At 35.3% G+C, this 18,909-nt stretch overlaps 5 protein-coding genes across 8 annotated transcripts; all 5 read right to left on the bottom strand.

Moving 5' to 3' along the window:
• Positions 1–1,230: 1,230 nt before the first annotated feature.
• LOC9303228 lies at positions 1,231–3,128 on the bottom strand. Of its 2 annotated transcripts, none has more exons than XM_021019340.1 (4): positions 2,269–3,128; positions 1,838–1,924; positions 1,672–1,735; positions 1,231–1,569 (listed from the first exon to the last, which is right to left on the bottom strand). In XM_021019340.1, exons 1-3 carry the CDS (start codon positions 2,635–2,637, stop codon positions 1,679–1,681), a joined length of 513 nt encoding a protein of 170 aa, XP_020874999.1. In that variant the 5' UTR covers positions 2,638–3,128; the 3' UTR covers positions 1,231–1,569; positions 1,672–1,678. The 2 variants fall into 2 exon arrangements, with proteins under 2 accessions (XP_020874999.1, XP_020874998.1); XM_021019339.1 differs by having other exon boundaries at positions 1,838–1,933; positions 2,269–3,127.
• Positions 3,129–4,728: 1,600 nt separating this feature from the next.
• LOC9303227 (anti-sigma-I factor RsgI6) lies at positions 4,729–8,352 on the bottom strand. Of its 3 annotated transcripts, none has more exons than XM_021019979.1 (7): positions 7,853–8,352; positions 7,458–7,599; positions 7,178–7,343; positions 6,593–6,759; positions 6,416–6,514; positions 5,299–6,093; positions 4,729–5,197 (listed from the first exon to the last, which is right to left on the bottom strand). In XM_021019979.1, the coding sequence occupies exons 2-7, from the start codon at positions 7,569–7,571 to the stop codon at positions 4,832–4,834; spliced, it is 1,707 nt and encodes a 568-aa protein (XP_020875638.1). In that variant the 5' UTR covers positions 7,572–7,599; positions 7,853–8,352; the 3' UTR covers positions 4,729–4,831. The 3 variants fall into 3 exon arrangements, with proteins under 3 accessions (XP_020875638.1, XP_020875637.1, XP_002867155.1); XM_021019978.1 differs by having other exon boundaries at positions 7,458–7,622; positions 7,853–8,351; XM_002867109.2 differs by lacking the exon at positions 7,853–8,352 and having other exon boundaries at positions 7,458–7,826.
• A 1,277-nt stretch (positions 8,353–9,629) lies between these two features.
• On the bottom strand, positions 9,630–12,371 carry LOC9303226 (anti-sigma-I factor RsgI6). Its single transcript, XM_002867108.2, has 6 exons — positions 12,142–12,371; positions 11,863–12,028; positions 11,350–11,519; positions 11,171–11,269; positions 10,228–11,022; positions 9,630–10,139 (listed from the first exon to the last, which is right to left on the bottom strand). Exons 1-6 carry the CDS (start codon positions 12,253–12,255, stop codon positions 9,771–9,773), a joined length of 1,713 nt encoding a protein of 570 aa, XP_002867154.1. The 5' UTR covers positions 12,256–12,371; the 3' UTR covers positions 9,630–9,770.
• A 690-nt stretch (positions 12,372–13,061) lies between these two features.
• On the bottom strand, positions 13,062–15,639 carry LOC9303225 (anti-sigma-I factor RsgI6). The gene is made up of 4 exons (XM_021019490.1): positions 15,301–15,639; positions 15,057–15,220; positions 14,052–14,939; positions 13,062–13,910 (listed from the first exon to the last, which is right to left on the bottom strand). Exons 1-4 carry the CDS (start codon positions 15,566–15,568, stop codon positions 13,551–13,553), a joined length of 1,680 nt encoding a protein of 559 aa, XP_020875149.1. The 5' UTR covers positions 15,569–15,639; the 3' UTR covers positions 13,062–13,550.
• Positions 15,640–16,725: 1,086 nt separating this feature from the next.
• On the bottom strand, positions 16,726–18,904 carry LOC9303224 (anti-sigma-I factor RsgI6). Its single transcript, XM_021016778.1, has 3 exons — positions 18,392–18,904; positions 17,395–18,282; positions 16,726–17,281 (listed from the first exon to the last, which is right to left on the bottom strand). Exons 1-3 carry the CDS (start codon positions 18,902–18,904, stop codon positions 16,919–16,921), a joined length of 1,764 nt encoding a protein of 587 aa, XP_020872437.1. The 3' UTR covers positions 16,726–16,918.
• Positions 18,905–18,909: the final 5 nt, after the last annotated feature.

Genomic DNA, 18,909 nt, shown 5'->3' with positions numbered 1-18,909 from the left:
TAGACCTTCTAAAAACGTTTAAATTCCAATTAAACGTGTTAGACATTATATTTTATAGAGAAATACTCTAAAATATCACACTACTAAATTTTTGTTCTATATTGTAAACGTTTTTAGCGTAAACGTTTAGACCTTCTAAAAACATTTAAATTCCAATTATACGTGTTAGACATTAAATCGCTTCCTATTTAATGTCTGCCTAACCATCGCTTTTAAGTGGTTATTTGTCATCAAATCCAACTCACAACCATCTATACTAGTACGACTGGTTAAGGCATGATTCGACCCTACTCATGACATACGCAAAACAGCCTAGAATATTAAAATTCTAAAATTAGATTATTAAAGTTGTAGTTTATGTACTCGTATTCGACATTCAGAAAATAGAACAACTGCGATAGCTGATGATAATACTTGAATTTTTATATATGAAAGTGGTAGATTTGTACACTTATATTTGGATTGGTTTGGTTTTTTTTTTTTTCTACAATTTAAGTCAATTTAGTTTTATATTTAAGGTTAACTGAAACACCCTCAACTACCAATTAAGTATGTTTAGACAAGTAACATTAAAATATTAATTAAAGTCAAGCATGCAAATTATATAAACAAAGTATATTCCATTCATGAAAATTATTTACTGAAAATTTTAAAATTGCAATTAACTTCGGCCAAGCTCAGATATGGACCAGAATACCATCAGGCCTATTCATTCTTGGGCCGATTAACACCCCCAATCTCGCTAGTAACTCAAAAGAGCAACGATAACGGACTTTCAACATGATCTGTTACATCAATCTGCAGAATCTCAAAAACTGATAAATCTCTTCAGAATTAGCTTTTCTCTGCTCGAGACTACCTCAAACTTGAAACCTTAAACTTGTACTGTCAAAAGAGGAATGCATCAAGCCGATAACTAGATTTGGATAAGCTTCTAATTTTCCCTTTTATTGCTTTACACATTCTTCTAAGTTTCAGGGTTAGCATTTTGGTTATAAATAGGTTTTCGTGCTCTGTTAATTAAAATAACACATTTTATTAGTTTTTTCTTGAAACTTTTGAATAGGCCCTCTTTTTCCTCTACTTCGAATAATTCTTATTTTGAGAATTTAGCAGCTTTGATAAGAACCATTAAGAGCATTTTTTGTTCTAGATATTTCTTGGAAGTGATCTTCCCCACCAAAAGAAAAAAAAAATGAAGAAGCTTATTATCCTTTTTTTTGTGCAGAGTAAGAAGAAGCTTATTTAGGTACTGAAATTTGTTACGCTATGAGCGAAGATTGCAATGGAAGTGTTATAAACCACGAGTTACATAAAAGGCGGCTACAAAGAAAACTTGTTTGTGAAGAAATTACAAAGCAAAAGAGAGGAAAGATTCAGTTCCAATTGAGAGATTTGAGAAACTGTTTTTCGTCCCTTCATTGTTGGTTTCTTTCTTTAGCAATTTTTTGCTTAAAACTCCTTCCTATCTTTCATATTTGGACTTTAAGATTCACTTTAATCATTACTTGAATCCATAAAAGCTGCACAAATGTCCAAAATAGCTGCTCTTATCAGTTTGATCCTCACCTGCTAATTTCAACGTTTTAGTCAGATTGGATATATTCTTCATAATGTAAGAATAAACAAAGTAGTGATTACATGTAGAGCAAGATTATATAATTACTTAACTGGTTATTTAGAATCTGGTTTCCATATGCAAATAACCATACTGCTCTTGGAATGCTGTATTGTCCTGCTTGTTTTCAACACGCAAATACAAATATACTGAGACTCTTGAGACAAGTCACGTGTACTCGACAGACCCTAAACAGAGAAATAGTGAAGAGAGAGAAACCTGAAACTGAGTAGCCGAGAAGCCTTGTGAGTAATCCAATGTACTTTCTGGAAAGTTTTGCTCTATCTTATTACCACCAACACTTTTCTGCAACATCTACAAGAAATATTAAAACGAATGTTAAATCCCAAAAACCTAAAGAACAAATCTCTTCTTTTAAAAGGTAAAAAGAGAGTCTTTGTTTTTCTTATAAGCCCTCTAATCCACCATATATCGACTAGGTAAAAAGTAATCATGGTTCATGGACTTCAATGCTAGGTAAATTCTGTATAGTGACTAATGATTATGTGTTTGTGTTTACGTTTGCGTTTCTAATATGATAACAATCAGGACTTAGTGAATCTACGAACACATTAATTTTTGTTCTCGAAGAACAGAGCGGACTATTATCAGTTGGTTTACAAAAATTAGTTGAAAATAGAAAGACTTACATGAGGGAAATTGAAAAGAGGAGAACTAGCAGTATCATCAAGAACTGAGTTCATTTTCTCATAATCTCTTCTTTTCTTTTCTCTCTTGCATTGTTTCTTGAGACCAACAATATTTATCTTCTTATTCACAGAATCTTCCTCGGAAATATTTCTTGGACCAGAAGAAGCATCTGAAATCATTGACAAATCGTCTTCTTCCTCTTCTTCTTCGTCTCCTTGATGCACGTTGTGTTGGTCCCATGAATCTTTGCTTCTTCTTCTGTTTTCAAACCCATTGCTGTCTCTATAACAAGAAGGTGTTGGTGAAGAAACCGACTGGTCTAAGTACAGAGTCCATCCTGACTCGCATCCACTACTTGAACCCAACATTTTCTTCTTTTATGTTTTAGAAAAAAAAAAGATATAAATACTTGTTGAGATCGAACAGCTGTGTTGAGAAAGATTTTGGGTAAGAAGCGACTTAAACACTCTGTTCTTTCTCTCTATATATCTAATATTTATACTAACACATGCATCTATACCTCTCTCTGTTTCATTGTTTAAAGTTATTTATTTCAATTTTTGGTCTTATCTTCAAGAGGTACGGAGTATAAACTTATTTTAACTTATTATCATCGTCTCCTACTTCTTCTGCCTATTAATTTTCAAATTATAGGTTGGTCTAATAATTTGGGCTTTTGTTTTGTCGTTATTATAGCAAAATATGAACGAAATAAATTTTCAAAGAGAAACTAATGGATAAGTCGGCGTTGTTATTAGGCACACTCAAGCGGTCTTTGCAAGGTCGCAACATGTGAACTCGATTTAGATTGTATAAGAAATTCTATTCTATATTTTTGTTAACTCTTTTCCTACAATGCCAGTTTGTAACATGGGAATGACATGCAGCGTTTGTATCCAGGCATTTTTCATATTTAATCCAAAGATATAACTGGTATTTCGGATTCATAAAAGTATGTAACTAGAGTGAAACATTATACGTGGATGTCTATTAAATACCATCCTAATAGGAAAGTTAATTCCCACGTGACATATGCCCAGAACTAGTCTAGAAGAGATAAATACCCATTGATCGTGTATTATATTTCAATTATTCACTTATTATGAATATTTATAGTGTATTAGTGGGAGTAATTAGATGGTGCATGGGTCAAAGCGACTTCGACAGACAAGAAGATCCGAGCGGTCTATTGACTACGCTTTTATGATATCACATGTCCTCACATTTCGTTTTGCATTTTTTTTTTAATTTCCTTTCGTACTCTCTAATTTAATTCTTACCTAAATCTTTCGTGTATTTGGCACTCTCTATACCTGGGATAACGAGATATATATTGGTGTCATTATAGCATTATAATGCTTTGAAAAGAGTAATAATTATATAAAGTTTTCAAGAAAAAGTTTGAACAAGGAAAAAAACTAGAAAGTTATTGTAATTTTTTTTTGTATCATTCCATCATAGGAAGTTAACATAATATTTCGGTTGATTTTTGAAATAAAAATTGAATGATATGAAGGAAGAAATTTGAAATGTGTGAAGAAATTTCATATTTGTTGGAGCTTTATCATTCCATCTCTGATTTGGCACACATGCTCAAATAATTTAAGAAAAGAGATGAAAGAAAAAGAAACAGAATTTTGATTGATTTCATTGAAGGGGTTCGAATAGCTAGCAAAATCAGGCATGCATGTGGGCACGTGTGCACGTAAAAAAGAGAAATACGCAAGGTTCAACAAATTCACACATGTGTGCACGTGCAACAACACGCATTTCGACCAACTGCACACTTTTGCAATTTAGGCTCTTAAATGTGTCACCTTCTGATTTCTCTCTTTTCAATTGCTGATAATTTCTATGCTTTCCCGATCGATTTCGATGGTCTCGTCCTCCATGTGTTCTCTTCACTTTTTCACTTCCTTCCATATATACATATACATTTTTTTGGAGTAAATGTTAAATATCATATATAGATAAATATTGATGTGGTTTCCAAGATCCGGTAGGAGAAAACACGATTTTATATATATGCTTTACGTCGAACAAATTACATATGTCTCTTTTGCTATTCCACATCGACGACATGTTTTAGCTATTTGAACATATATACCCCCTCTTTTCAGCTATAAGTTGGTTCAAAAATCTTTTTTTTTTGTTTGTTTTATAGTTTGTTTATTGATAACCGTGTAATTCTCTATCAAACTCTTTGTCGTGCACCACAAAGACTAAGTTGTGCAGGAATTTTAAACTTTGCAGGAAATAAAAATGTTAAGTTTACGTGTGGATTTCTAAAGGACAAAAAAAATTACCTTGGTATGTGTATTAAACTAACTCTGTTTTTTTTTTTTTTTTTGATATTAAAGCAATTAAGTATCTAACTCTGTTTTAGAGTTAGAAATTTTCCTATGTGTTTTGATAATAATGCGTGGTTAAAAAGTCTATAAACTTTAGACATTACTCTCTTCAAGAAGCTCCTGTAGAAGAAGACGTTATGATTCATGGTAGAAGACTTTTCGAGCTTTATACGATTAGGAATTTATGAAAATATCACATATTATTGTAATTTCAAGCATTAATTACAACTCTAACCACCTGACGCTGACCCATCTCCTTAGTTACCTCCAAACTGAAACTGGTGGACATGTTCTTCATCCATGTATGACTTACATTCACATTGTAATATCCATGCAACAATGAGACCTCTTCTTCGTCATTCTCGGAATCCTTCATAAAAATCTTTGGAATCTCTGAAGATTGCTGCCACTCCTTGAGCAAACTGTCAATTACATCTCCTGTTGCAGTGTTGTTGAAGTCTTTGTCCGCAAGTGTTAGCTTGTCGAAACCAGACACCTCAGGCCCAGCAAATATTATGATGCCTTTAACCGCAGGATGCGAATATGCTTCCCTCAGAATTTCTTCAATGTATATCTCCTATCAAGAAATTGAATTAGTTAACAAAAATTTTATGACTATGATAATGAATAAAGATGGAACAAAGCTTTCTTGTTAGGCAAGGTAAGCTGCTGACAAACCTGATTAGGGCACTTAGGCATATCAAGCTCTGTAAGCCAAATAGGCAAACCTAATGAGCCTAAAGTATCCAATGCAGATCTCATGTAAGCTAAGTTAGGCTGAGTTGGACGAAAGTGACCCTGAGCTCCAATTGCTCCTTTAATGTTCATGTTACCTGGGTATGCAAGAATCTCCTCCATCTTCTCTTTCACCTTAACCGGCGTCGCGGTAACCTCTACACGATTCTCTATCGTGTTGTACTCGTTAACGAACAATGTCAAATCAGGATCTAGCTTAAAAGCCAAATTGTAGAAAATTGACGAAGCGTTTGCACCAAGCATTTTCTCAAAGTAATCCCAGTGCACGTTCTCATTAACCACATCCCACCCGGTTAACTTCCCTTTGTATCTCGTCATTACCGAGTTTATCCGGTTCAATGTCACGTTCATCAAATCATTTGGGTCTTTTATTTTTTGTACCCAACTTGGTTGCATTATTGGGTCGTCCCACAGCACAGTATGACCTCTAACCAATATTCCATTCTCTTCCGCAAATTTCAGCATTGAGTCAGCTGCCGTGTAGTTCTCTTGACCACGTTCTTTCTCCGTTGTATACCATTTCATTTCATTGGTGAAGGATGTGATTTTAAACCGCGACGCAAACCAATTTCTGTACCCTTCGCTTTGTAGGATCCGGAAATTCATTGCGCACCCTAAGAGGAAAGATGGTTTGGTTTGTTCTATGGATATCACTGCGCCTTTTACCGCAGTTTTGTTCTGATAAGTTACTTCAAATCTCACTTTGCTCTTCCTTATCTGCAATTAACATAAGTCATGTAAGAGCAAAACCAACACACTGACCGGACCGGCCTTAAAAAAACTGGTCTGGGGGCTGGTCAGAGTCAGACCATGCTTGTTTCAAGCCTAGTTCGGCCATGGCCCTCCGACTCCGAGCATGGTACATTGGTACCCTTTTGTATATTTTTTTCATGTATCCGTAAGGTAAAATCAAAAATCGAGATCAACTTAAAACAATTATAGGCCTCAAATGGGCCGAGATCAACAATAAATCGGGCTTCATTGGAACGGCCCATTACAAAACCCTATAACTATATAGATGGACAAAGATCAATGCTACCTTTTCAATAAGTTGGTCTTGTTTCAGTTTCCATTCTTCTTTGCTGAACTGTTTCAGCGACACATCGCTTGCAGAAATCTTTGCTTCTTTGTCATCAGTCTGCTTCCACATAGAACCCGCATTGACGCAGTGTTATATATACGTATAGGAATAAACATATATAGCTAGTTGTTGTACCTCGAAGAAAATATCTACAGAGCCTGAAACATCTGGCACAATGCCACCTTTAAGTAAAGTCCAACATCCTTGCTTTGCCCTAACTTCACCTCCATGAACAACTCCATTTTCTGTCCTGAATACAACTCCTACTTTCTTCTTGTTTCCTTCTCTCAACTTCACCCAAGCTGTATTTCCATTAACAAAGAAACTATGAATGTTCAATCTTAACCGATCCAAACTGAAAGAAACCATTCTAAAATTATCATTAAATATTGGTTATAATGATTCTATCCGAAAAGGAAAAAAAAAAGTTTAAAATCATTTAAATTAATAGAAAACTGAATCTAACCCAAAAGTTGAGCTGCGCTGTACCAAACTGATCTATATTAGATTTTGTTAAAATTTGAGTAATACTCTTAAACCAAACACCCTGAAAACAAAAACTTGAAACCAAACTGAAATCAGACTGAGCACAACTATCAAGATTCAAGAATCTCTGGTTTAAAACAGTAACTTATTAGACAAGAAACCATGAAACGATGGTGTATTATATTATATATAAAACTAGAGAGAGGGTTGCATGCATGTGGTACATATAATTACCGGAGAAGCTGTAGATGTTTCCTTGTTGAAGCTGAATTCTCTGTGTCATTTCTCTAATGGATCCATTTTCATCTATTTTCCATTCTTCATCAGAGTCAGCTTCGACAGAACGGCTAAATTGTAATAATCCTTGCGTTTCACTGCTTCGTGGAGGCTTCATTACACACTTCATTCATATACACCAGAATTTACCAATGTTAGAAAGTTTGAATTTAGTTACAAAAACATTAAAAAATCACTTCTATTTAGTATTTATTGAGGTTTTATCAGTTTTGGTTACCTCTGTTTTGAGAGAGTCGCTTTGGGAGAAAGGATCAATGGAAATCCCCGAATGCACAAAACACCAGAGGAGTAAAAGCATGCAGAGGAAGAAGCCATTGTTGATGTTCTTCATCTTCCTTTCTGTGAAAACAGAAATATCCCTACAAAACGCAATCTATAAAAGCTTTGGGGTTGTCAGATTCTACTGTATTATTATACTTGAAAAAAGGCATTATACTAGCTAGCCAAGTATGTTTTATTTTCCTATGGAAAATGACTACAAATTATACAATTCGAAGCAAATATGTAAGAAAGAACTACATATATAGACTAAAACGGTCAACCTAAAACTAGAAGAAGTCAACACGTAAGAAATATATATGAGTAGATGACATTATTTGTTGCGGATGATACCTTTTTTCCCTCTAACAACACGTATTAATTACCAAGTGCGTTGGAGATACGAATCCCGTATCCCACAAGTTTAGGATCTTAGGGATTATTGTGATATTTCTTGTTAATATTTGACAATCTTTATTTAAAGAAAATTAGATATAATCTTCTGCATATACATGTATGTATATATCGACACTATAATGAAACTATCCAGAAATTCTCAACTCTTTAGTCTTTTTCCTCTGTTATTTTACAACGTGGGTACTAATCCAATAAAAGTACTAAAGTATGATTCACTCGTAATAGTTAAGAAGGTTATATATGTATTTTGACTTGAAACGCTTGGAAGCAAATATTTTGTTTGGTTGGAGTAAAAGCGACAAAGAAGCAAAATGGTAACATAGCCGTTAAGCAATATATCGATAGGTTTCGTCCTCTACATTAAAGGCAAAACCCTCGCGTGCCAAGGTGACAAGCACGTGGGCCGACCGCTAGCCCAGGGACCATTTGCTATTTATTTTAACAAAAATATGTAAGCCATTTAAGAGATAAACTAAATTTTAACCCGCGGTACACTGCGGGATGATTTAGTTTTAAAGTTAGTATAAAAATATTTTGTAAATTGTATCTCCTTATAACATATTTATTTATATTATAGTTTGCAATTGTTATTAAGTAACGGTATACCACGAGTCCACGAAACAATTATTAATAAACTGAGGATTTAACCCGTATTAAAACGGTATATAAATATTGATTCAAATTCGTCCGCCTATAGAAATCCTTTCCGAAATATAACCCGTTCCGTAATTTCTTAACTCGTCCCGTGATTTGTTTTTATTTTTAAATTTAATGATTATTTATTATATATAAAGTTTATAAATCATATCATTCTCTAAGACATTTATATTTTAATAAACTGAAGATTTAATATGTATTAAAACGGCATGTTAATGATATTTTAAAATTTTAAAATATTGTTATTAAGTAACATTATACCACGGGTCAATTTTTGGTTTTATACAATCTTTTATAAATGAGACTGATTTAATATGTCTAATATTGGTGGTATTAAAAAAAGAAGGATTTAATCCGTATTGAAGCGGCAGATTAATGATATTTAAATATTTTTATTATTGTTGATTCAAAAATTCGTCCCGCCAAACTCGTCCTGCCAAAAAACTCATTTATTTTATTAATGTTGATCTTATTTATGATATGATTCTGAATCATTGTCTAAATATTTTAATCGATGTAGAACGTTGAACACACATTTTCGTCAATTGGATAATATATATCCGTTTTTAAAATTTCGAATCATGTTTTTACTTTATGTATTATATGATGATTCAAAACAGTTAAAAACAAATCAAACTAAGATAATAGGAGAATCATAATTCCAAATCTTCTAAATATCTAAATTATTAAATAGGGAATATCAGCTGTATGAGTTGGGTTAAATATAACCCGACCCAACAAATTTTTTTGTGAAGGAATTTAAAAAACGGATCGAATATCCGATTAACCCAAAAACATTTTTATCACCCGTCACAAAAGTGTTGCGAAAATACTAGTATAGATAACAATCCTTTTTCCTTTTGATGATACCAATGCATTATGTAGAACGAAATGCAACATACTATTGCTGACCTTGTTTGGCTGGTTAACTCTATAGTGGGTGTGGTTGGGACTTGGGAGACGAAAAGCCATGCTTATACATACACAAATTCATATATAATGAGATGTTTTTATCATTTGACGCAAAAATAGGGAGATGTTTCATTAAATTTTCTAATACGATACGAAATGAAAATTTCCATATATTTTCTTCTCAAGAAGTTATTAGTCTTTTTTTTTTATTAGTTCAATAGGCATCACTTTTCTTCCCGTAAGAAGACGTTTTGACTATGATAATCTAACATTTTTTTTTGTAATTTTAAGCATTAAATCCAACTCTAACCACCTGATGCTGACCCATCTCCTTAGTTACCTCCAAGCTGAAACTGTTGGACAGATTTTCTATCCATGGATGACTTACATTCACATTGTAATGTCCATGCAGCAATGAGATCTCTTCTTCTTCATTACCGGAATCTGCTGTGAAAATCGTTCGAATCTCTGAAGATTTTTGTTGCCACTCCTTGAGTAACTTATCAATTACATCTCCAGTTTGTGTGTTGTTGAAGTTTTTGTCCGCAAGTGTCAGCTTGTCGAAACCAGAGACCTCAGGTCCACCGAATATTATGATGCCTTTCACCGCAGGATGCGAATAAGCTTCCCTGAGAATGTCTTCCATGTATTTCGCCTATGAAGCAATCGAATTAGTCAACAAGTTTTATCTTTATGATAACGAATGAAAGATTTCTTGTTAGCTAAGGTAGTTAATGACAGACCTGATTAGGGCATTTAGGTATATCAAGCTCTGTAAGCCAAATAGGAAAACGTAGTGAGCCTAAAGTATCCAATGCAGATCTTATGTAAGCTAAGTTAGGCTGAGTTGGACCAAAGTGACCCTGAACTCCAATTGCTCCTTTAATGTTCTTGTTTCCTGGGTACGCAAGAATCTCCTCCATCTTCTTCTTCACCTTTATCGGCGTCGCAGTAAACTCTTTAGGGTTTTCTATCGTGTTGTACTCGTTAACAAACAATCTTACATCAGGATCAATCTTAGAAGCCATATTGTAGAAACGTGATGAAGCGTTTTCACCCAGCATTTTCTCAAAGTAATCCCAATGCAGATTCTCGTTAACCACATCCCACCCGGTTAACTTCCCTTTGTATCTCTTCATAACCGAGTTTATCCGGTTCAATGTCACGTTCATCACATCTTCCGGATTGTTTATCTTTTTCACCCAACTAGGCTGCATTCTTGGGTTGTCCCATAACACCGTATGACCTCTAACCAATATCCCATTATCTTCCGCAAATTTCAACATTGAATCGGCTACCGTGTAATTCTCTTGACCACGTGCTTTTTCCGTTGCATACCATTTCATTTCATTAGTGAATGATGTGATTTTGAACCGCGACGCAAACCATTTTCTGTAACCTTGGCTTTGTAGGATCCGGAAATTCATTCCACAGCCTAAGAGGAAAGATGATTTGGTTTGTTTTAGGGATATCACTGCGCCTTTTACCGCGGTTTTGTTCTGATAAGTTACTTCAAATCTCACTTTGCTCTTCCTTATCTGCAACAAACATAAATCAGATAATAGCAAAAACAGCACACATGTAGATAAAAGAATATAAGGCTCAAGGCAACCAAAGCATTTTATATGGATTCAAACATCAGAATATCAGATACATGTAAATTTTATATGTATAGATTATTTCTACCTTTTCAATAAGTTGGTCTTGTTTCAGTTTCCATTCGTCTTTGCTAAACTGTTTCAGCAACACATTGTTTGCAGAGATCTTTGCTTCTCTGTTTTCGCTCTGTTTTGGCATAAAAACCACATTAACAGAGATAATATAAGTATGTAATACATATGAATACACATGTATAGTGCATGTACCTCGAAGAATATATCTACAGGGCCTGAAAAATCTGGTACAATGCCACCTTTAAGCAAAGTCCAACATCCTTGCTTTGCCCTAACTTCACCTCCATGAACAAGTCTTCCATTTTCTGTCCTGAACACAACTCCTACTTTCTTGTCGTTTCCTTCTCTCAATTTCACCCAAGCTGTAGTTTCCATTAACAAATATGTATGTTCAATATTCTAGATAAACATAACCGATCCAAACTTAAACCAAAAATCTGAAATTCTAATTAAATTGGTTAAAATGGTTTTACTTATTTCCGTATCCTGAATCAAGAACCGAACCAAATCTCATTATCGTTGACAAAAACCAAATTTAAATCGTACCAAACCAATCTAAATTAGATTCGATTTTATTTTTTGGGGATAATATACTTTCTCAACCAAAATATCTGGGAAAAAATGTCTACACTGAAACCATGAAATGATGATGCATTATATTATATGAACTAGAGAATGGGTTGCATCCATGTGTATATATATTACCAGAGAAGCTATAAATGTTTCCTTGGTGAAGCTGAATTCTCTGTGCCATTTCTCTAATGGCTCCATTTCCATCTATTTTCCATTCTTCACCAGAGTCAGCTTCAACAGAGCGGCTAAATTGTAATAATCCTTGCGTTTCACTGCTTTGTGGAGGCTTCATTACACACTTCATTCATATACACCAAAACTTGCCAATGTTAAAAATTTTGAATTTACAAATCTATAAAAAATCACTTTTGTGATATATCTATTTATTGAGGTTTTATCAGTTTTGGTTACCTCTGTATTGAGAGAGTGGCTATGGGAGAAAGGATCAGTGGAAATCCGTGAATCCACAAGACACCAGAGAAGAGAAAGCATGCAGAGGAAGAAGCCATTCTTGATACTGTTCATCTTCCTTTCAGTTAAAACTGAAATATCCCCACAAAACTTATTATATATATAAAGATTTAGGTTTGTAGACTCTACTGTATTCTTATACTGAATATAGGCTTTATAACTTATACATATATTTTATTTTCTTGTGGAAAACGACTATAAAATGCACAAATTTGAGACAAATTTTGTAAGAACTACATAGACTATAATACGGTCAACCTAAATCGTATACCTACCTTTCAAGTAACAGTATCCTAAAACCTTTTTCAAAGACCAAAAAAAATGTAATGGGTGGTTATAACTTTTAACCAATTGAAAGATATGTAGATTCTGCTGATTATTTATGCATTAAAAGGAAGATGTTTCATTAAATTTTATAATATGAAGAAATAAAATTTCCCAACAATTCTTCAAAAAAGGTTGACCACTGATCTGTTAGTCTTCATTTTGTCATCTAATACATTAAATTGTTGGCTCAATATTTTATTATTTTAACGTCTAAATTTTTCAAAATGCTCATATGTAATTTGATTAGTTTCCAAAATAGACGCATTTGATTTGATCAACCTTCATGCGAGTTTGGCAATTAATGTTGGGTCAAAAATATAAAATTGTTTGATTTCATGAACAAAGATTGGGCTAGAAGTTCTAGAACAAGAAAACTTAAGAGCATGTGCAATGAGGTTTCTCACAAAAGTCTCTCGAACAAAATAAAAATAATAAAATAATACTTTCTCTACATTTTTTTAGAGACTCTCATAATTAAATAATACTTATTATTATTTTATTTTTATTTTTTTGCATGAGAGATTTGGGTGAGAGATTCCCACTGCACATGCTCTAAGGTTCAACAGCTAAAGACTAAAGGGAAATCGGCTTTTTCATGCCTCCACAATTACACTATGTTAAATTTATACTTAAACTATACCGTTGTGCTAAAACATGCCTCCACTAATGAAACATTTGAATTTCATACCTACACTTTATATTTTGTGCAAAATCATGCCTATGACCTAAATATCGATTACGTGGCATCCACGTGTGCACCTACGTGGATTTGTTTTATGCGAGTTTGTTTTATACACAACTGTGGAGGTACGAAAAAGCCGATTTCCCAAAGACTAAACAAAAAAGCTAGAGAAAGTTCAATATTATTGATAATAAACCATTACAATATATCAAGGAAGCCAACCCAATGATGCTCATGAAAGTTTCCTCTCACACAAGTATAATTCAAAATAGACTATCTGCCACAATTTTTCACTAAGAATCAAACTACTCAAATACAAAGTAGTCGTAAACTTAGCATCTCAAACAGAAAAGACAAAAATTGATGGTTGGGTCTGTGAAGAGGAGTCATCAGAAGTCAACGTAAAGTTGTAATAAGCTTTTGAATTGGCGAGAGGGTGAGAAATATTGAGATCATAGTCACCATGAAAGAGTGAAGCTTCAAAGAATCCATCAGCATCAGTGACTCCAGTGGTTTGGCTACGTAGCCCTCCCCATTCACGTAGCAGCTTGTCCACAACGTCTCCAGTGGGTAGGTTCTTGAAGTTTCCATCAGTGAGGCACATATGGTAGCAACTTGGTGAATAAGCTGTCCACATCACCATTCCTTTCACATGCGGATGCGCATGTCCTTCCCTTAGGACTTGCTCAAAATACTTGGCCTGCAAGAACCAAATATCAGATATACAAGTGCTCAAAACCTCAATTATATATAGGGATACAAACGAGAATTCGAGACCAGATATTGTGGGAAAAAGAACATGAAATTTTGTAGCCTACTTTTATAAGAGAATATGAGTTACCTGAACATCGGAAGGAGCTTTAACGTCGATCTCAGTGAGCCAAATAGGCAAACCAGTGGCGCCAAGAATATCAAGACCTGATCTCATGTACGGAATGTTAGGAGTACTGAAATGAGACTCAAGACCGATCCCCAATGGAATGTTTCCACGAACCCGAATAGATTGAAGCTCCCTAAGCTTCTGCAAATACTTTGCTGGACTCGCTTTCAGATCCGTAGGGTCCTCTAATGTATAGAATTCATTCATGAACATTGTTGTCCTTGGATCGATGGCATGCGCCATTGCGAAGATGTTATTAGAGGCGTTAGGACCAAACTTACTCTCAAAGAAGGAGTGATGCAGATTCTCATTCACAACATCCCAACCAGCAAGCTGGCCTTTGTATCGCGAGACCACAGAGAAAACCCTTCGTTTCACTGCATTGTAGATATCGTTACGTGACAGAGAAGTAACCCATTTAGATTGGTACTTAGGGTGGTCCCATACAACATTGTGTCCACGTACAGCAATGTCGTGCTGCTTGAAGAATCTCAACATCGCGTCCGCGATCGTATAATTCTCTATGCCTCTTACAGATTCCGTGCTGTACCATTTCATCTCGTTTTCGAATGTTGTCACGGTGAATCTTTGAGTGAACCAGTTTTGGTATGCTTGATTCCCAAGTATGTTCTGTGCTACAGCGCTCCCGAATGGGAATCCGAGTCTGTTCTGTACTATGGTAATGGATGCGTTTGGTATCTTCTCGCCTTTGTTATTCACGACTCTGATTCTCACGGCACCTTTTCTTGCCTTCTCAATGCTCTGTTCCTGGTGAGCGTTCCACTCTTTTTGGGTGAATGGTTGCAAAGAGACGCTATCAACCCAAATCTCAACCGCTGTGTCCTCGCTCTACACATGAACAATGAAATATGAATCATCATATATAGGTTGAACAAGAGCAGCTTGCAAGATGCAAAAATGTAGACAAACAATCAAGACCATGAGTATGTTTGTGTATAGACATACCTCAAAGTAGAGATCGGCAGGACCAGATTCATCAACAGTGATACCACCTTTAAGCATCGACCAGCATCTGGATTCAGCAACAACCGAACCGGCATGCTTATCTTCACCATTTATTTTGAAAACGGCGCTCACCGGAGATTTTCCTATGCTTACTTGTAACCAAGCTACAAGTATAACATAAAATACATCAGATTCCATTCTAAAGAGTGTGCTTCAAGAAACATAAATTCGAAATTATTTTTACCCGAGAAAGTGTAAAGAATTCCTTTTTCCAAGTAAACCATCTGTGAGACGCTGTCAGAAGATTGATTCCTCTGTGTGGCAACAACAAACTTATTGCCTCCAAATTCTCTGAAATCGACTTTGGCATTTCCAAACTGTGACCAGCCTAGTGAACCATTTTGCAGGTCAGGATTCACGATGATCCCTCCATTGTACTGTGGTTTATAAGGGGTATCCAGACACTGCACCAAGTCAAAAAGAGAATCAGAACAAAAGTTTCCAACGACCATGACTGAATGAGCAGAGCATTGCTTGCCTCTATTGTTGCCGAGTAATCATAAGGAACGAAAATATCTTCACACCCTGCAAATATTTTCGTAGAAAAAAATGTTCGATAAATTTTTTTTTTCCGTTGATGGTTAACTACGTAATATGAAATTCAAAAGGGGTTTCCTATGAAAAATATGAAATCCGGAAAAAAAAATCTTATAGGACATTTTACATAACGACAAGGGTATAGAAAAATCATAGAATGAGATGGAGAATAACTTGATAGAGAAAGACCGCTGAAAGCAAGAAGCAGCAGTAGTAGAAGCTTCATTGCAGAACTAAAGAATCACTTATTTTTGTTTATGATTATGGATTTCCAATATATATATATATGGTCTTGGTATATTTATTTCATTAACAAAAACATATCTTGACTATACTTTATTTTTGCAAACTTTTACCACATTTGTTTACAAGATAAGATATTAACCGCCGTTAACATGCAGCATATTAAATCTTGAAAAATTCTCCTTTTTGAGCGGAGGCCAAATATGGAAAGAAAATGCAATCAATAGCTTAAATTCTAGTCAATAGTCAATAGATACGTTTGGTCAGAGTTAAAACAAAAAGGCAATAGACACGTAAACCATAAATCTCCAAAAACCCTATAAAGTTTTTTTTTGTATCACCTTAAATAGAGATGGTTTTGTCTATCTTTTAATTGATTTTTTTTTGTTTCTTTTTAAATGATTTGATTTTTGTATTGTAAAATTATATAGGTGATGGCTTCCATTGATATTCCGGCGTAAACCACATAAAATCTGATGGAATCTACATATTCTACGCATTTGGTCAAACTTCCTGCGAATTTGACAGTAAATATTGGGTCAAAAATATAAGTTTGTATTGAAAGATTGCCCTAATATGTTCTCCCTGGACCCTGGGTGTTTGTTTAAGGAAAATTAATGTTTTATACAATGTATATTTTTTTGTTAAAGGATTAATTATATCTTCATTTTATACAATTTTTTTATATAATGTAAGTACTCCACAATAGCAAAAATCAATAAACAAATGAATGATATATGAAATAGATTTGGAAAAATGAATAATTTTAACTAAAATAACTCGAATAAAGAAAATTTCAATATTCAAGAGCTCAAAATACTTGACGAAATAGTTAAAGGAAGTTCAATAATATTGATAATTCTATTACAATTTCAAGGCTTAATTAAAGTATAAGAAACCAACCCAACGATTCTCATGGATATCCCATGGGAGTTTCCTCACACACAGCTATAATGCAAAACACACTATCTGCCACTAAGAATCAAACTACTCAAATACAAAGTAGTTGTAAACTTAGCTTCTCAAATACGAACGACAAATAGAGATGGTTGGGTCTTTGGAGAGGAGTCATCAGGAGTCAACGTGAAGTTGTAAGAAGATTTTGAATTGGTGAGAGGATGAGATATATTAAGATCATAGTCACCATGAAAGAGTGAAGCTTCAAAGAACCCATTAGCATCAGTGACACCTGTGGTTTGGCTGTGAAGCCCTCCCCATTCACGTAGAAGCTTGTCCACGACATCTCCAGTGGGTAGGTTCTTGAAGTTTCCATCGGTGAGGCACATTCTGTAGCAACCTGATGGTGAATAACCTGTCCACATCACCATTCCTTTCACCTTCGGATGCGCATGGCCTTCCCTTAGAACTTGCTCGAAATACTTGGACTGCAAGAATAACCGAACATCAAACAGGTAAGAGATATTTTGGGAAAATGAAGGAAATGAGAATTCGAAAATGATGATTTTTTTCTACTTGTATAAGAGAATAATTAAGTTACCCGGACATTGGGAGGCGCATCAACGTCTACCTCAGTGAGCCAAATAGGCAAACCAGTGGCACCAAGAGTATCAAGAGCTGATCTCATATACGGAATGTTAGGAGTGCTGAAATGAGACTCAAGACCTATCCCTAACGGAATCTTTCCGGCAACCCGAATAGATTGAAGCTCCCTAAGCTTTCCCAAATACCTTGCTGGACTAGAAGTTAAATCATTAGGTTGCTCTAACGTATTATATTCATTCAGGAACATTGTTGTCCGTGGATCGAAGGCATGGGCCATTGCGTATGTGTTATAAGAGGCTTTAGGACCCAACTTGCTCTCAAAGAAGGAGAAATGGAGATTCTCATTCACAACATCCCAACCAGTAAGCTGACCTTTGTATCGTGAGACCACCGAGAAAACCCTTCGTTTCACGGCGTTGTAGAGATCGTCACGGGACAGAGAATTCACCCATCCAGGTTGATACCTGGGATCATCCCATAAAATATTGTGCCCACGTACAGCAATCCCGTGTTGCTTGAAGAAACTAAACATCGCGTCAGCTGTCGAGTAATCCTCTTGGCCTCTTATTCTTTCTGTGCTGTACCATTTCATCTCGTTCCCGAAAGTTGTCACGGTAAATCTCTGAGTGAACCAGTTTTGGTATGCTTGATTCCCAAGTATGTTGTTTTCTACTGCGCACCCGAATGGGAATCCAAGTTTCTTCTGTTCTATGGATATGGTTGCGTTTGGTATCGTCTCGCCTTTGTTATTCATGACTCTGATCCTCACGGAACCTTTTCTTGCTTTGTCAATGCTCTGTTCGTGGTGAGAGTCCCACTCTTCTTGTGTGAAAGGTTGCAAAGAGACGCTATCAACCCAAATGTCAACTGTTGTGTTCTCGCTCTACACATGAACAAAGGATTATGGATCATCATATATAGGTGTATAAAGTAGCTTGCAAAATGTAGAAATGTAGACAAACAGTTGAGACCATGAGTGTGTATATACGTACCTCAAAGTAGAGATCAGCAGGACCAGATTCATCAACAGTGAGACCACCTTTGAGCATGGACCAGCATTTGGATTCAGCAACAACAGAACCGGCATACTTATATTCACCATTTTTCTTGAAAACGGCACTCACGGGAGCTTTTCCTCTGCTTACTTGTAACCAAGCTACAAGGTTAACATAAAATACATCAGGCGATAGTTCTAAAGAGTGTGCTCCAAGAAACACAAATTCGAAAGTTTTTTTACCCGAGAAAGTGTAGAGAATTCCTTTTTCCAAGTAAACCTTCTGTGAGACGCTGTCAGAAGATTGATTCCTCTGTGTGGCAACAACAAACTTATTGCCTCCAAACCCTCTGAAATCAACTTTGGCATTTCCGAATTGTGACCAGCCTAGTGAACCATTTTGCAGGTCAGGATTCACGATGATCCCTCCACTGTACTGTGGTTTATAAGGGGTATCCAGACACTGCACCAAGACAAAAAGAGATTCAGAATTAAAGTTCCCAACGAACATGTCTG

The sequence above is a fragment of the Arabidopsis lyrata genome (genome assembly GCF_000004255.2).
Source record: "Arabidopsis lyrata subsp. lyrata unplaced genomic scaffold ARALYscaffold_7, whole genome shotgun sequence".
NCBI classification, from domain to species: domain Eukaryota; kingdom Viridiplantae; phylum Streptophyta; class Magnoliopsida; order Brassicales; family Brassicaceae; genus Arabidopsis; species Arabidopsis lyrata.
This window is presented reverse-complemented; position numbering and strand designations above follow the sequence as displayed.

Coding starts and splice junctions, on each gene's coding strand:
- LOC9303228 (XM_021019339.1), bottom strand. CDS start 2,637: ATGTTGGGTTCAAGTAGTGGATGCGAGTCAGGATGGACTCTGTACTTA. Junction 1,934..2,268: donor CTCTTTTCAATTTCCCTCAT/GTAAGTCTTTCT, acceptor TATTTCTTGTAG/ATGTTGCAGAAAAGTGTTGG. Junction 1,736..1,837: donor TCTCGGCTACTCAGTTTCAG/GTTTCTCTCTCT, acceptor GAAAACAAGCAG/GACAATACAGCATTCCAAGA.
- LOC9303227 (XM_021019979.1), bottom strand. CDS start 7,571: ATGAAGAACATCAACAATGGCTTCTTCCTCTGCATGCTTTTACTCCTC. Junction 6,094..6,415: donor AAGACCAACTTATTGAAAAG/GTAGCATTGATC, acceptor TGTTAATTGCAG/ATAAGGAAGAGCAAAGTGAG. Junction 5,198..5,298: donor TGCCTAAGTGCCCTAATCAG/GTTTGTCAGCAG, acceptor ATTTCTTGATAG/GAGATATACATTGAAGAAAT.
- LOC9303226 (XM_002867108.2), bottom strand. CDS start 12,255: ATGAACAGTATCAAGAATGGCTTCTTCCTCTGCATGCTTTCTCTTCTC. Junction 12,029..12,141: donor GCCACTCTCTCAATACAGAG/GTAACCAAAACT, acceptor ATATGAATGAAG/TGTGTAATGAAGCCTCCACA. Junction 11,270..11,349: donor CTGTAGATATATTCTTCGAG/GTACATGCACTA, acceptor ATGCCAAAACAG/AGCGAAAACAGAGAAGCAAA.
- LOC9303225 (XM_021019490.1), bottom strand. CDS start 15,568: ATGGTCGTTGGAAACTTTTGTTCTGATTCTCTTTTTGACTTGGTGCAG. Junction 15,221..15,300: donor AATTCTTTACACTTTCTCGG/GTAAAAATAATT, acceptor TTATACTTGTAG/CTTGGTTACAAGTAAGCATA. Junction 14,940..15,056: donor CTGCCGATCTCTACTTTGAG/GTATGTCTATAC, acceptor GTTCATGTGTAG/AGCGAGGACACAGCGGTTGA.
- LOC9303224 (XM_021016778.1), bottom strand. CDS start 18,904: ATGTTCGTTGGGAACTTTAATTCTGAATCTCTTTTTGTCTTGGTGCAG. Junction 18,283..18,391: donor CTGCTGATCTCTACTTTGAG/GTACGTATATAC, acceptor GTTCATGTGTAG/AGCGAGAACACAACAGTTGA. Junction 17,282..17,394: donor ATGCGCCTCCCAATGTCCGG/GTAACTTAATTA, acceptor TTATTCTTGCAG/TCCAAGTATTTCGAGCAAGT.